The sequence below is a fragment of the Hakea prostrata genome, chromosome 3 (genome assembly GCF_041222555.1).
Source record: "Hakea prostrata isolate BN-2017 chromosome 3, UWA_Hpros_2, whole genome shotgun sequence".
In the NCBI taxonomy this organism is placed as follows: domain Eukaryota; kingdom Viridiplantae; phylum Streptophyta; class Magnoliopsida; order Proteales; family Proteaceae; genus Hakea; species Hakea prostrata.
The window spans coordinates 36758068-36772483 of NC_142602.1; the positions used below are offsets into that span (position 1 = coordinate 36758068).

At 39.1% G+C, this 14416-nt stretch overlaps 1 protein-coding gene across 1 annotated transcript in view; it reads left to right on the forward strand.

Moving 5' to 3' along the window:
- The window catches only part of LOC149022178 (calcium-dependent protein kinase 24-like), a 29981-nt gene extending 21339 nt beyond the window's left edge, over nucleotides 1-8642 (forward strand). Inside the window, exons 2-8 of the mRNA XM_089147251.1 lie at nucleotides 510-633; nucleotides 743-886; nucleotides 1063-1215; nucleotides 7267-7382; nucleotides 7494-7661; nucleotides 7958-8191; nucleotides 8308-8642. Coding sequence (XP_089003377.1) covers nucleotides 510-633; nucleotides 743-886; nucleotides 1063-1215; nucleotides 7267-7382; nucleotides 7494-7661; nucleotides 7958-8191; nucleotides 8308-8451 — 1083 coding nt within the window. The 3' untranslated portion in view covers nucleotides 8452-8642. The remainder of the gene's footprint in view (nucleotides 1-509; nucleotides 634-742; nucleotides 887-1062; nucleotides 1216-7266; nucleotides 7383-7493; nucleotides 7662-7957; nucleotides 8192-8307) is intronic.
- Nucleotides 8643-14416: the final 5774 nt, after the last annotated feature.

Consider the following 14416-nt stretch of genomic DNA (forward strand, 5'->3'; position numbering starts at 1 on the left):
CTAAAGACAATTTGCCTTAGTGTCGCTGCTTCAAGAACCACCAAAATGCATAAGATGGCATACATAAGATGTCTAACTGTAACTGTAGGGATAACTCACCTTTACGCATCAAAATAAGCCTTTCAAAATCTGAATTTGTGTAACCAATGACTGACAGATTATAGGTTTCATAGACCAGGAAGTGATTCTTGGTTCATCTCTAACACTTGAGATGCACTTGATAGCAGTTCTATGTTCCTATCTTGTATAATTGTATTAGACCTGTACTCCCCACCATTCCAGCATGTAAAATTTATGCTCTATTGCATAAGATGCATACAGGAGAATCCCATAGCCGCAACATGGCAAATCCTCTGCATGGTTCATTATCCTTCAGAGTAAAAAGTCCAACTTTCCAGGTGTATCATGGCAGCACATTCCAACTGTTTGATTACATCAACAGCATTGTCTACTGTTTACATCATAGTAAGGTCCTTCCTTTTCTAATTAAAATATCACATTCGTTGCAGGTATGCCATAAGCATGGGGTAATGCATCGAGACCTCAAGCCTGAGAATTTCTTGTTCGCAAACAGAAATGAAAATTCACCACTTAAGGCAATTGATTTTGGCCTCTCTGTATTCTTTGAGCCTGGTTGGTCAAAAATTCTGTTGGCTACTATTTTCTCTCATGCATTTCCTCTGCTACGCTTACCTGTTGTATTTACTCAGTTGAGCAACTGCCATCTGTAATTTTCCTGTAGGTCAACGTTTCTCTGAAATTGTTGGTAGCCCCTTTTACATGGCCCCAGAGGTCCTGAGACGGAATTATGGACCAGAGGTGGATATATGGAGTGCAGGGGTTATCCTTTACATTTTACTCTGTGGAGTCCCCCCTTTCTGGGCAGGTAAATTCTCTACTGGCACTCTTGATTGATCTTGTTTAACAGTAGCTTGATACTTAAAAGGTGTGATCTTATCTCATGTCAATGAACAGTTTAGTTACAAATTCAACTTTCTGAAAAAGTTGTGTGATTTTCCATCTTGATTTCTAATGTTTGGGTTTCACCTACAACTAGAACAGAAACTGAAGAGGGCATTGCACAGGCCATTGTAAATTCTGTTATAGATTTTGAAAGAGAACCTTGGTCAAAGGTTTCTGAGGATGCAAAGGACCTTGTAAGGAGTATGCTTGATCCAAACCCCTACAGCCGATTGACAGCTGAAGAAGTTCTAGGTATGTCTTCTTATTTTGTAATATCTAGTGCATAATTTGCTTACCTCAAGGTTGGCAGCTCAGTTGCCAAGGGCCAACATTTCACATTCAAGTAGTTCGTTTCACTCTCCCTTTTACCAGAAAATTGAAGAAAAAGAAAAAAAGAAAAAAGGGTCTAGCTCTCCTTGCTTATCTGAAAAAGGAAAATTTGATATTTTACTCGGAAAGTATTGCAGTTCTTAGTAGATATTTTAAATTTAAACCTCCCAAATAGTGTTTTATGTTAGCGATTTGACATTAACAATCATATCATTATTGAGCTGTGGTCTGAGACAGAATAATTTTTATAATATAAAACATATCCTTTTTTATATATTTTTTTTCTACAGATCTGAATATGTTTAAATTAAAAGAATTTTGTCCGTGGGACTGAAGTTTGGTCTCGATCAAGACATTCTTAAAACTGACTATAGAAAAGGGGATGGATCAGTTCAACTTGCACAATGTACGAAAGCTCAATTTAAGAACAAGCAACGGAGAGAGCACTGAGCGCAAAAGCTGTTTTGTTGCAACCCCATCATCCATTTTCTTGTTCTCTTTGTTTGAGAAGCTGCTTCAACATCAAAGGAAGTCATTGACTTCCAAACATAAAGACCGAGGAGTCATGTATTAGAAAAAGGAAGACGATGGTAAAGGGGGAATTCCTTCACTTCTATACGGATTGATCCTTAGATTAACATATTCTAGGGGTACTTTTGTCTTTTAGGTAGTCTTTATCGGTATTTTAGCATTTTTACAATGTCAAGGGTAAAACCAACGTTTTGTTCCATTTAAGAGGGAAAGTTGACGTAAGGGGGGGGGGGGGGGTTATGGTCACATTTTTCAGGTAAGAAGAGGGTGTAAGTGTTATTAGCATAATAAGAGGGGGGGTCTTAGGTGTCATTCAGCCAACTAAGAGGGGAGGTAACTGTGGTTTGCCCTTTTCTCTTAGTTCTGGACTCTCAATTTATGCTTTTGCTCAGTTTTTCCTTTCCTTCTCTTCTTCTGAACTTTGTTACGCCTCTTTTCTCTGCTTCTGTTGCCTCTGTTTCTCCCTTCTTCTTTTTTTCTCCTAATAGTTTCAGTTCTGGTGGAACCAAGAATGAAGGCTGCTGAATTGCTAATGGGTTGGGTTTTTGCTTAGGGAATGGAAAAAGGGTGAGATTGGGCTAACACCCTTTTTTTCTAGTCTCATTGCTGCTAAAAGCAAAGGTTAGAGAAGAAGAAAGGACTGAGAAACTTGGCAGGCAGGGAAGTAGGAGCATGGTGGGAGATCTCGCTCTCGAGCAAGATATTGACCAAGATGGCAAGATCTGGCAAGATCTCGGTCGAGATCTACCAAAATTTTGGTGTAATCTCGGTGGGTTTTAGGGCCCCGGTTGCGCTAAAATTTGGTATTTAGCATATTTAAGGCATTTTGAACACATTGGTGGTCTTAGATTTGTAAAAAAAAATAACCCTAAGTATGTCTTCTAAGTCGACCCTATGTGTAAACCGAAATGCTGTGAAATGCAAGGTTAAACAACATGTAATGTAAAGATATCAAGTAATTTGTGTTATCAACTATAAAGTATCAAATACATTACACATCAAACTATCAAAGAATTTAAATGTCTTCAAAATTTTACAACCATAAGAAGTTTTAGACTCCAAGTAAATCATAAATCATAATCCATAAGTTCACAATCACAAGAGTATGTGAGTAATAAGATTACAAGACTACAAGACAGCAAGAATATCACTCAGCATTCTGCATCAATTGATTCTGAACGGTGGCCACATATGACTCCCAAGTCAATTCATCAGCTGTAGTATGTCACATATCAGTTTAAATCTCACATTAAATTGGTTTCCATGAATGTGTAGATCAAAGCTTGTGGATCAATATATATTTACACTAGACTCACACACCCATTGTAGAACATTCTATTTAAAAAAAAAAATCAAATTTGGGGGAAAATCTTACCTTTGTTGTAGATCTAGTTGAAATATGCTTGAATGATGATAATTTGATGTTTTAGATGTCTTAAAGATGTTTAGAAGTTGAATCCCCAACAAATTCTGGCCAAAAATCAAGTTTCTGACAAGTTTTGATGGTTGTAGTGAGAGATCGGCGAGATCTCGGCGAAATATGGCGAGATGTTCGAGATCTCCCATCTTTCAGATCTCGTCTTTCCTCTCGTCTCGCTATCTCAAAATAGTGAGATATCTCGCAAGATCTCCCACCATGAGTAGGAGTCAGCTCTAGTACCAGATAATGCAGTCTGGTTCACACTACCCTATGATGTATTATGGGTTGGACCTCCCTAAAATTGGGCCCAAAACCAAACCCAAGAAGTGCACCTAAGGCTGGCTGAATACCCCAGGGGTATTCTAGTCATTTTCCAATACCCTCAATGTAGGTCTGATTTTGCTCCCCATTGTCTATAGGGTCAAGGATTTTATTTTTATTTTTATTTATGATGAGTCAGTTAAGAGTTAGTCCATTAAAATTTGTGTTGAGTTGTTAGGACATGGTTCCTTAATTTTAGGAAACCGTATCTTTAAGTAGTTCTATTTTAATTAAGTGTTTTTTGAGTCACAAATAAGTGTTTGTAAGAGATTCCAACCTAAGGGCTGGACTGGAATCTCGTAGTAATTTGATTTCTTTTTAAAGTGTTGATAGAGTCCAGTTTGGGCTATAATTGGATCTCATCTATAAAGAAATCGTAGTTTGAATCAGAGTCTTTAATTTTAGGCTATAAATAGCCTCTTTCTGCATTGTAATTTTCAGATTTGATTGTTTGAATGAATTGAGTTTGAGAATAGGCTGGTACAGTCATGAGATCCCTGGAAGGGTGACCTGCGACTGGGTTAGAAGCTCTTGTCTTCTTCAATTCTGAGATTTCGGCATCTTCTTCAATCATCTTCTGCAGGTCCAAACCATCCCCAACCCCTTCCACAACATCCTCAGCCCTTCCCCTCAGTTTCATCCCCACCCTAGCCCCTCCCAAAGCAGCCGCAAGCCTTCTTCTTCTTCTTCCCCATGTTTTCAGTCCTAACCCCACAAGGATTCCCTCAACCCCAGCCCCAAAACCCCCCATTATACCTTCATTAGGATTGCCTAGGCCTTAGGAACCCATCCCTACCTTTAGTTTCTTCTAAATGGTTCATTAAACCTAAGATCTAAAATTCCTGCACTCCATCCTCTTCATTGAAGTTGCAGAAAATTCCAGATTTGCAGAAAATTAAAGGTCTATTTAGTTCTCTCGTCTAGAACCTATTCTATTTGAGGGAATAAGATAGGAAACATTCCTGATTTAGAAACCCAGCTACCCAACCCTTTTCCTCACCCCAGCCAAACCCTAGATTGACCTAACTTTTAAATTTCTCTCAACTTCAGGCCTGTTTCAGCATCTAGCAGCTCTATAGACCCCCTTAAACCCTAGCCGAAACTTAATTAGCTGCTGTAACCTATTAGAAGATCTTGGAAGTTAACCCTAAGCCTGAGGTTACATCACCCTCACACCCCACCACCATTCAGGGGGACGTCCACTGTGTCACTGTTTAGAGGTGGACCCCTTACTGAATGTGTGGTGAAGGGGGGCATTGGGATAGTGTTACAAGTAGAGGATCTTAATTTGATAATGCACACCGAGAATGGACTGCTAGGGTGTGTGATGATAAAAAGAGATCTAGATGATAGGAAGAAGAAGAGGGGGGGGGGGGGAGAGTAGAGATGGGGGAAGAAATCTCACAATCTGATTCTCAAATCATACTCAATTAATCTCTGAGTTCATTTTAATCTCCACTAGTGTTACGAGAACCATGGTTCCTTGTGTCGGCGATATAAAAATCGACGTGTCACTGGGGGGCGACACCATACCCCTAGCGACACCGAATTAATATTAAGTCGGCGATATATCGCCAACTTCTAGCGATAAATAGGGAAAGTCGGGCGAATTTCGCTCGAATTTCCCACTCGATTTTTGTTGAATTTCTCATGGCGGCGGAAGATGATCGCTATAGAACTGCAGTTAATGATTATCTAGACAAATTTCAATATCATAAGAGATGGGATGAGTATGTGAATTTGTTGGGGAGGGGGCATCACTGGAGACAGTCTAAGTCACAGGAGTTCGATCCACCTAGGCACAGTACTTGGTACTGAGAGTTCTAGATTTTTATATGGTTGGATAACTCTATATATTTGTACAATGAATTGTAGACTTTATATGATTTGGTTTTTATGAGTTTTTAGATTTTTAGTTTCGGGGCTTTTGTCCGCGTATAGTAGGACATGGGTTGATTAAGAACATTAGTTTAGGTGATGTTTTAAGTCAAAATAACACTCCCAATGTGTATATTGGCCTCAAATTAGGCTACACGTCAAATTTCAGATCAAAATGACCTAAAATACCCTTCGAAACAGAGGTTTGATTTTTCATCAAACCCCAACCAAAAGTCATCCGAGTCGCCATGTCGCCAGGGTCCGACACGGCGACACGGGCCGACATGTCGAACCTTGACGAGAACTTATTTAAAGGGGGAAAAAAAACACAAATGCTAGTTGAAATATGAAACTCAAAAACAATGTTTGAAACCAAAATGTCACTCACTCTTGCATAGGTAAACTAAAACAATTAAAAACTAAAAAGTATAATTGAACTAATTTATTTAATTAAGTCCAACTCTTGCTGGAACAGTCCCCATTGAACCAGTTTTTTGGGGTTGGATTGAGACTGATTGGACCAGTCAATTGATACTGCATCAACAATGGGAGCGTAGAGATGGGGGAAGAAATCTCACAATCTGATTCTCAATTCACACATAACTTATCGTTCAATTCATTTTAATCTCCACTGCATGTTACAAGCACATATTTAAAGAGAAAACACAAAAATCCTAGTTGAAATATGAAACTCAAAGGCAAAGTTCAAACCAAAATCCCACTCACTCTTATGTAGAATAAATAAAACAATTAGAAGACAAAGTGAAAACTGACCTAATCTATTTAATTAAGTCCAACTCTTTTTGGACCAAACCCCACTGGACTGTTTCTTCTTGGTTGGACCAAAACCGACAAAACCAGACTATTGATACTGCATCAGGATGATTTGGTCTCTTATGTATGGTGGCATGAATATTGTGCTAGTTTGGAAATATTTATTTATTTATTTTGGTTTTCTTTTTCTTCTTCTTCATAAGTCAACTTATTCCATTAAAGAACATTACAGATTTGGCATTCTGGTAGAACCCCTAGATAAAGAGGCTACCGAGAAAAGCATTCCCTCTTAATCTATATCCCTGAGTAGGAAAACAAGCCCAGTTACTATCAGTGTGATAAAGACGTGCTACTGCATCCTTCTGACTTAGATCCTCAAGCTCTACATTGGAATTCTCTTCTCTATTCCATTTGAACCTTTCTTCCCCATCTTCTTCCTTTCTTTGACTACCAGTTTTTCTTCTATATCCCATAATATCTCACTTTTCTTTAACTGCTGCTTGGATCAAATTAAGAACCAGCAAGTCCCTGCTCTCTTTTCATAAATTGCTGTATGTCCTGGTACATATTTCATTAGAATACAGAAAGACTCCTACTTATAATGTTTGTTCTCTGTAGTCCCCTAAAAATTCCGTCAATTTAATTTCTAGAAAATCCTCTTTCCAAACGCTAATTACTTTTTAGATCTTTTTGCTTCTTTATTGTATGTAAGGTGCTGAACAGTTCCATGAAGTACGAAACTACCACTACCACAATGTTACTTGAGTTGGTTATCTTCTGGTGAGCCCATAGCAACCCATTACCAAAATTATTGCACCCATGTAAGCATATAAGACAGTAGAAATTAAGTTTTACTTGAAGTTGAGTGAACCAAGCTTTCACATGCCTTGTATTCATAGTTTGCATTCCTTGACTTCTCTTGTTGGAACAACCCTGGTTCACTGGCTCATTTCACTTTAATCCCTATATCCTTTATTACCTTACGCATGTTAAAAGTACAATTTTTGCTATACCAGCTAATCGTGTTATTTATTGCGTGTTATATATAGAACATCATTGGCTGCAAAATGCTGAGACGGTCCCCAATGTTTCTCTTGGAGAAGTGGTTAAAACAAGGATTAAACAGTTCTCGTTGATGAATAAATTCAAGAAGAGAGTTCTAAGAGTAGGTTCTAAACTTGTGAGAATCCATACAACCTAGTTTTCTTGTATGGTCTGATCATGGTTTTTTTTTTTCATTCCATTTGAAGGTTTTTCACTTTTTCTATGTCCTCAGGCAGTAGCACATAACTTGCCAATGGAGCAACTAAATTGTCTCAAAAAGATTTTCCACATGATGGATATTGACAAGAATGGAAACTTAAGTTTTCAAGAACTCAAAGACGGCCTCCATATGATTGGACATCCTGTCCCAGATCCAGATGTTCAGATGCTAATGGAGGCTGTAAGTTAACACTAAAACTCCACTTGTGCTTCCGTTTCCTTGTATCCTTTCATTATTTATGTTTCTGATGCAGAAGGTTGCTAGCTTCTGTGACACAGATGATAAATGCTAATAAGAACAAATAAAATACACAAACCAAATGAAAAGAAATGATGAGAGAAAGATACCACCTAAAGCAGAATTTTTCGTTCAATGCTTACAGCTCCCCCCTTTGTTTTCTTTTTATTACTTGTTTCTGATTTTCATCATTCATTGTTTTTTCACACCAAGCAAATTTTCTGCTCTTATCCCCCTAGGCGGACACCGATGGAAATGGCACTCTGAGTTGTGATGAGTTTGTTACGATCTCTGTTCACCTGAAAAGAATTGGAAGTGATGAGCATCTTCAAGCAGCTTTTGAGTTATTTGACAAGAACCAGAGTGGGTTTATCGAGTTAGATGAATTGCAAGAAGCATTATCAGAGGATTACCTTGGGCCCAATAACGATCAGGATATCCGAGAAATCTTCTGTGATGTTGACACAAACAAGGTAAACCTTTGGCTTACTGTTTTGGGTTTCTTGTCAACAATGTTTCTTAACCTTGATGTCAATTTCAGACCAAACATCTCCAACTTTCTTTATTTTCATCTTAATTATGTCCATAGGATGGGAAAATCAGCTATGAAGAGTTCAGGGCAATGATGAAGACCGGAATGGATTGGAAAATGTCTTCTCGACAGTACTCCAGAGCGATGTTAAATACACTTAGCCTTAAGTTGTTCAAAGATGGATCACTTCATGTGAAATAGCGGAAGGTTTTGTGGAATTCTACCCCCAAGAAAGGGAAGGAAAAAAGAAAAAAGAAAAAAAGAAGAGAAAGTTTTGGGAGTGTTATTATGCAAAGAACTCCCTCTTCATCATCAAACAATAATATTGTAGCCACTAAATGATATACTTTACATTGTTCATTATTCACACCCGGAAAAAAAAAAAAAAAAAAGCATTAACCTTGTCTTCCCTACACAAAATGGTGATTTTGGCAAATATCCATACATGCTGGTTTATTTGAGCACTCGGCCACTCCCTATCTTGATCCACACTGGGCTGTTTTTCATGGCTTCAATATATTTTCCCATGGCTGTTTTCTCAATAGCTTCATGAGCATCATCTTCTTCATTTGGTGGACGTATTTCTGGTTCATGAGTTTCGAGCCTACGGATGGACTGTGCCACCTGAGGCAGCAGATGCAGATCAACCTACCGATCAGTTTTGCATTTTTGTTCAATCAATTTAACTAAAATTATAGCAAAACACAGTTCTTCTAACTTTTAGCTTTGTAGCTCAAATGCCAAACTGTTATTTGATAGCTTTGATTCTCATGGTCTATGAACAAGATTTTCATTAACTCCATACTCCATGGGAAGAAAAATAGTATTTCTCCATCCATAGGATCTATGGGATATTCAATGTGTGTGTGTGTGTTTTTAATCATAATTATAATAGTTAAACACCCTACTCATATCCCATAATTTGAATGCGCAGCAGAAACAGGTCAATTTGAATCCTCTTCCGTTAACAAGTAGAATAGCAAACACGTATTATTTTCATAAAAATATGCATACCTAAAGAGCTGTGAGTGTTTTTTCTCTTACAAATAGTGGTTCTTCCTCCACTTGACTTCACTAGTAGTCTTGAATTCATATACGTACAGAGACGAACTTCCAGAACCAAAACCTAGATGCGCCTTAGAGGTTGTTGTATCCACAAAACTGCAAGAAGGGGTAGAAAAATCAGTGGAGGTATTGAATAATCAAATACAGAAAATTAATTTTTTTATGAATTTCCAAGACTGTTGAGACAGTGAGAAATCAGAGAAAATCAAGAAAAAAAAAATAGAAAAGAAAGAAGAAGAAAGAGATGGAAGAGAAGCAACAAAATTAATTAGGTTGCCCTTGAAATCAATTATTAACCTTAATACAACTTGAGATCCGTGGTTGTGGGGTATTTTCTTGATTTGGTTTTTATTTAAGGTAATTCCATTGAGATTGATTTTTATTTAGATTATTTTTTGGGTGGATTTATTTAAATTTTAATCTGGTTGTTTTCTTTCTAAAATTGGCTATGTGCACTCAGACATCCTAATAGGCCTAAAATGAACCTTAAAGGGTTGATACTAATTGATTATATGCCCTAGGATATTTTCCATAACTATTAAAAGTGGAGGATTTTGTATGTAATTATGTAAAATTGAAGGGACTTATCTATAACTATATAATCATATTAAGTCAAAATTGAATATAGGTAATTAGCTAATTAATTACATGTAAAAATTAATTAGTAATTGTCAGTTTCCCCTTTTAGATCTGCTTCTTCACTATTAACTAAGACTTCCCACTTCGAAATCAAACCTAGCCTGGAGAGAGAGAACCCAATCATGTAAGTCAGCTATCAACTTGGAGTTGCCTACACATAGGTATGACTAAGAGGGGACACACGATATTGGAAGCACCCCCTTCCTAGGATTTTGCTTCCCTCTTTGTCATCCCCTTCAATGAATCTAGGTTTCTCACTTCAAGAAGTTGGAAACGTACAAGAAACTTCAAGTGGGATTTAGTAAGGAAGGACCATTATCTAGAGAGAAGCAACACTTGAGCCTCATCAGGTACTCATCTCCCCTTTGTGATTGTTTTCCTTTCTGAATAGATCAATGGAAAGGGATCCAAGTCGATCTTTTATGTTGCATGTTAAGATCATTGGAATGTATTCATGGGAAAGAATTATTTTAATTAATATTCTCGACAAAATATCCTAGTGTTGCGTTTGACTCATGTCTCAACCTAGAAAAGAATTGTCCCTACAAAAGAATAGTCAACAACGGGCTGGCTAGAATGCTGAGAAATGGCCTCCGATGGCTAAATCAGTCAGAGATCAAACGAGAGTTCCAAGCGAAGCTTGCCCAAAGGAAATTGAGAAAAATTTCGTGTCTTACCTTTGAGTTAGGTTCCTGTAAAATACTACATAGGTTACGTTTCTTAGCGCTAGCAGGATCCTGTGCCCTTGTTCAGCTGTCCTCGAGGATGAACCCCTGATTGGGAGTTCCCCCTTTTGTTGGCTCCTTTCCCTTGGCGCTGGCATTGCATTCCTTCTTGGGCCTTGTCCAGCCTGGATATTTCCCGATTGGTAAACCGGGTAACTTTGTCACACCAACCAGGGGCCTAACCGACCTCTTACCTGAATATATTCCCATCTGTAACACTAGCACCCCCAGCTATACAATGGTAATCAATACTAGGCGGGATGGTCTTCTTCGAGATCTAGATTGAGACGATGTTCGTCCACTTAGTCACTTGCATCTCCTAGGTCACTTAATGGTTATGCGACTGTCAAGTTCCCCAGGCATTAGCCCTAGTCATGTGATTACACGTCACTTGACAAACTAGTTTGCCATAATGATTTTCTTGAGTAACTCAATCGTCTTGTAATCCCAACTGTCGATCCCATCAATTCACAACCGTCAGATTAAGATCGTTTCCACTTCTTTCAAAGGTATAAATACCCCTCATTTCCCTGTTGTTGGTACCTTGCACATCGCTTTCATTGCTCTCGACTCAGCTCCTGATCCTTCTTTGCTTTTTCCTACTAGCACATATTCCTGACTAGTAAGTTATTTCCCTTTTGCAATATGGTTAAGAAGTGTGGTCTAGCTCCCAACCATAGTTTTAAGTTTGACTTCCTCAAAAATCCAAGGAACAAATCTCGTCCTACTTGGCAGGGTTATCCAAGCGAAGGCGACAGTGATCAAACGAGAGTTGTCTACCTCGCAAATGACCGCTTCAAGGACTTGCATGAGCAAACCTTTGAGGATCTATTCGACCATTCCCCCAGGTATAGTCCTACTGACGAAGACTTGGAGGAGTTTAGTGAGGTGATCTGGTTGGTTCAATCCTTTACTAAATCTAGGAGTCACCTGGGATCCTCATTCGCCCCGGCTGATGCAGACACTAATCTTTCTGACCGACCTACCTTTGATCCTGAGGATGAAGTTGCCCTTCCTTCTACCTCCTATGCTTCCTCTTCATCCCAAAGCAAACCTTCCATTCCTCATCCTCCATTCTAGCGCCCCAGGGGGTCTCGTGGCCCTTTCCCCCCGAAGCCTGATAGGAAAAAATAAGTGCTACTGGTTTGGCTCTGGCCAAGTCACGCATGCCCTAGCATGTAGATTATGTACAATGTTCTTGGGGCTCGACTTTCTACCCGTGAACTCTTACTTCAATAGACTTGAGTCAGTTCCTTACCTATTTTGATACTCCCAAGCGGTATGAGATTTGGCTCCCAAGCCAGGATGAGAGAGCCAATTGTCCCTTCGAGGGGTTTTTTACCTTGTATTTCGATGCTTTCATTGGGGGATTACATCTCCCTCTCCACCCCCTTTTGTGGACATTCTTAATCATTTTTCCATCTGCCCAGCCAACCTTAGCTAGAATAGTTGGCATAGCATCATAGGGTTTGCTGGCTTTTGCCATGATCTAAGCATTGTCCCGACTTTTTGCATGTTCCACCACTTCTTCATGCTTCACCTCCACTCCCAGCAGGGCTACAATTGTCACATCCCCCCATTTGTTACCCTAATTGCAATACCCGGAGGTGTGATCTACAACCCTGAAAATCAAATCTCAACAATCATTCTCCCGCATAGTATAATCATGAGCAAGAAATAATCATTGATTAATGTAATTAAAAGAATAAATTATGAATGGATCTCAAGTGGATCTCAAATCAATATTAGAGTGCGAAAAATGATACCAATATAATCAAAGTAAAGAGTATGTTGAAAAAACTCTATTAGTCAAATGCGAAAGAATAGTCAACTAAAGTATTACATCTGAAAGGATTAAGAAGACTATTAAACTAATGTATATCCTCTAATGGTCTTCTTCTTCTTCTTCTTCAATTCTAGCCTTCTTCTCAATGGGCTTGTGTTCTTCGTCATACCCCCATCTGCGGGCAAAGCGATGTCTATCATTGTTGATTAGTGACATGATAGTATTCCATACCGGCACTCGAGTTGTACCACATGTCACTATCATCTCCCAATGCTTCCTCAACTTCATAATATAGGGGAAGGGTCCTCTGAACAAGAGCTCGAGATCTCTTCCTTACCTGCATAGTCATCTAAACAAACATTGTCCCCGAAGGGTGAGCTCAAAAGAACTCAACGAGTAGTCCAAATATAGATAACAATTTCAATCAATATTCAAGAACAAAGCATGATGCAATCTGATATGAGACAATATGCAAGTATGCAACTAACTCTAACATATGCTAGTCTTTAATGGTGGATATGCATTAAGATAGAACACCATACACCTCTGGGCAGTCTTAGTCACTCTCCCTCACGGCTCTTAAGCACGTCTTTTGGGTTCTCCGTAGTAGTTGGATCAAGGCATCCATCTTAGACTATCACCATGGCTGGGGTTTAGGTCACCACTCTCTCACTCCACCATTGGTATGAGTATTGGCGCGTGTCAAGATTATACCTAGCCCAATGCACGTCATCTACTCAGTCATATCAAAATTAGGGTCGGATACTTCCCTTCCTTGCCTCTCGCAATCCGTTTTGGTACCTTTCCCCCTAGATTCATCGTATCCTATGGCTCCAACCTGTAACAACCCCCATATTTCTAACCCAAGATCCGTATTTCAGGTCCGAGAACCCGAAGGTCTAGTCGGATGAATTTGTGGAGTGTCTAGATTGAAGTCCATGATCCATACCCTGAACCCATGGATCTGGATCCTTTATCTAAAGAACCTGCCTTGGTTGGATTTTGGAATTTTGGAAGTCAAGTGTTGTTCGGAGACGTCCGGAATGAAGGTAAGATCTCCCCCATCTCTTCTTTAGGGCTAGGTTGGCCTTGGGTATCAATCCCTAGCAAAAGCACCCTTGTATGGCAAATTACATGGGGGCGGTTGCTAGTGGCGGTCGATTAAACCAAGCGACCGCCCGGTATGTTTTCAGGAATTTTACCCTATTTTGCCCCCTGACTTCTATAAAAGGCAACCCTCGTCTAAGTAACGAATATTTTATTTGTAGTTGCTAAATTTGGAGGTTAGACAGCTATGGGGAAGTTCCGAAAGAGACTTTGGAGTGCTGGCAATGACTTGGAGATCAGTCCTTTCCTTCTCTGACTCTCTGGCGTGAGGTAATGAATTAATCCTTTGTTCTTTACTCTCTTTGTCCGTTAAATTAGTGTTAACCCATCCCCTCGTCTTTTTGGTTACCCCCTTGGATCTTTTAACTCTCTTTTTAATCTACTTGAGATGAATTAACCGCAAACGAAACCCTGTTTTAGTGAGAAGGTTAATCCAGTCAAGGGGAGAGTTCTGGGTAATCTATTGATGGTAATGGTTAGTTTTCCCTCACCCTTTTGGCTTAGGGAGTATTAGATTCGAGACTTAGGTCAAGATTACTCAAAATCCGGATTGAAAACGAGTGATCAGAGGCCTGAGTTTCGGATTGAAACTCACTGTTTTTGGGGCGGTCACTAGTGGCGACCGGCCCAAGCGACCGGCTGGTAAACAAAGACCAAATGGTTTTTGGTTCTGATTCAAATTGATTCATTTAACTTATATGTTACTATAACCCTGTGTATAGGTAATCATTGTTTGAAAGAAAAGTCATATAATAATTATCGGATTTCATTTTACGGACAATCTTACTTATATGCAGGTAAGGACAATTCATCCTATCTCTGGAATAGACTTATAATATGTTAA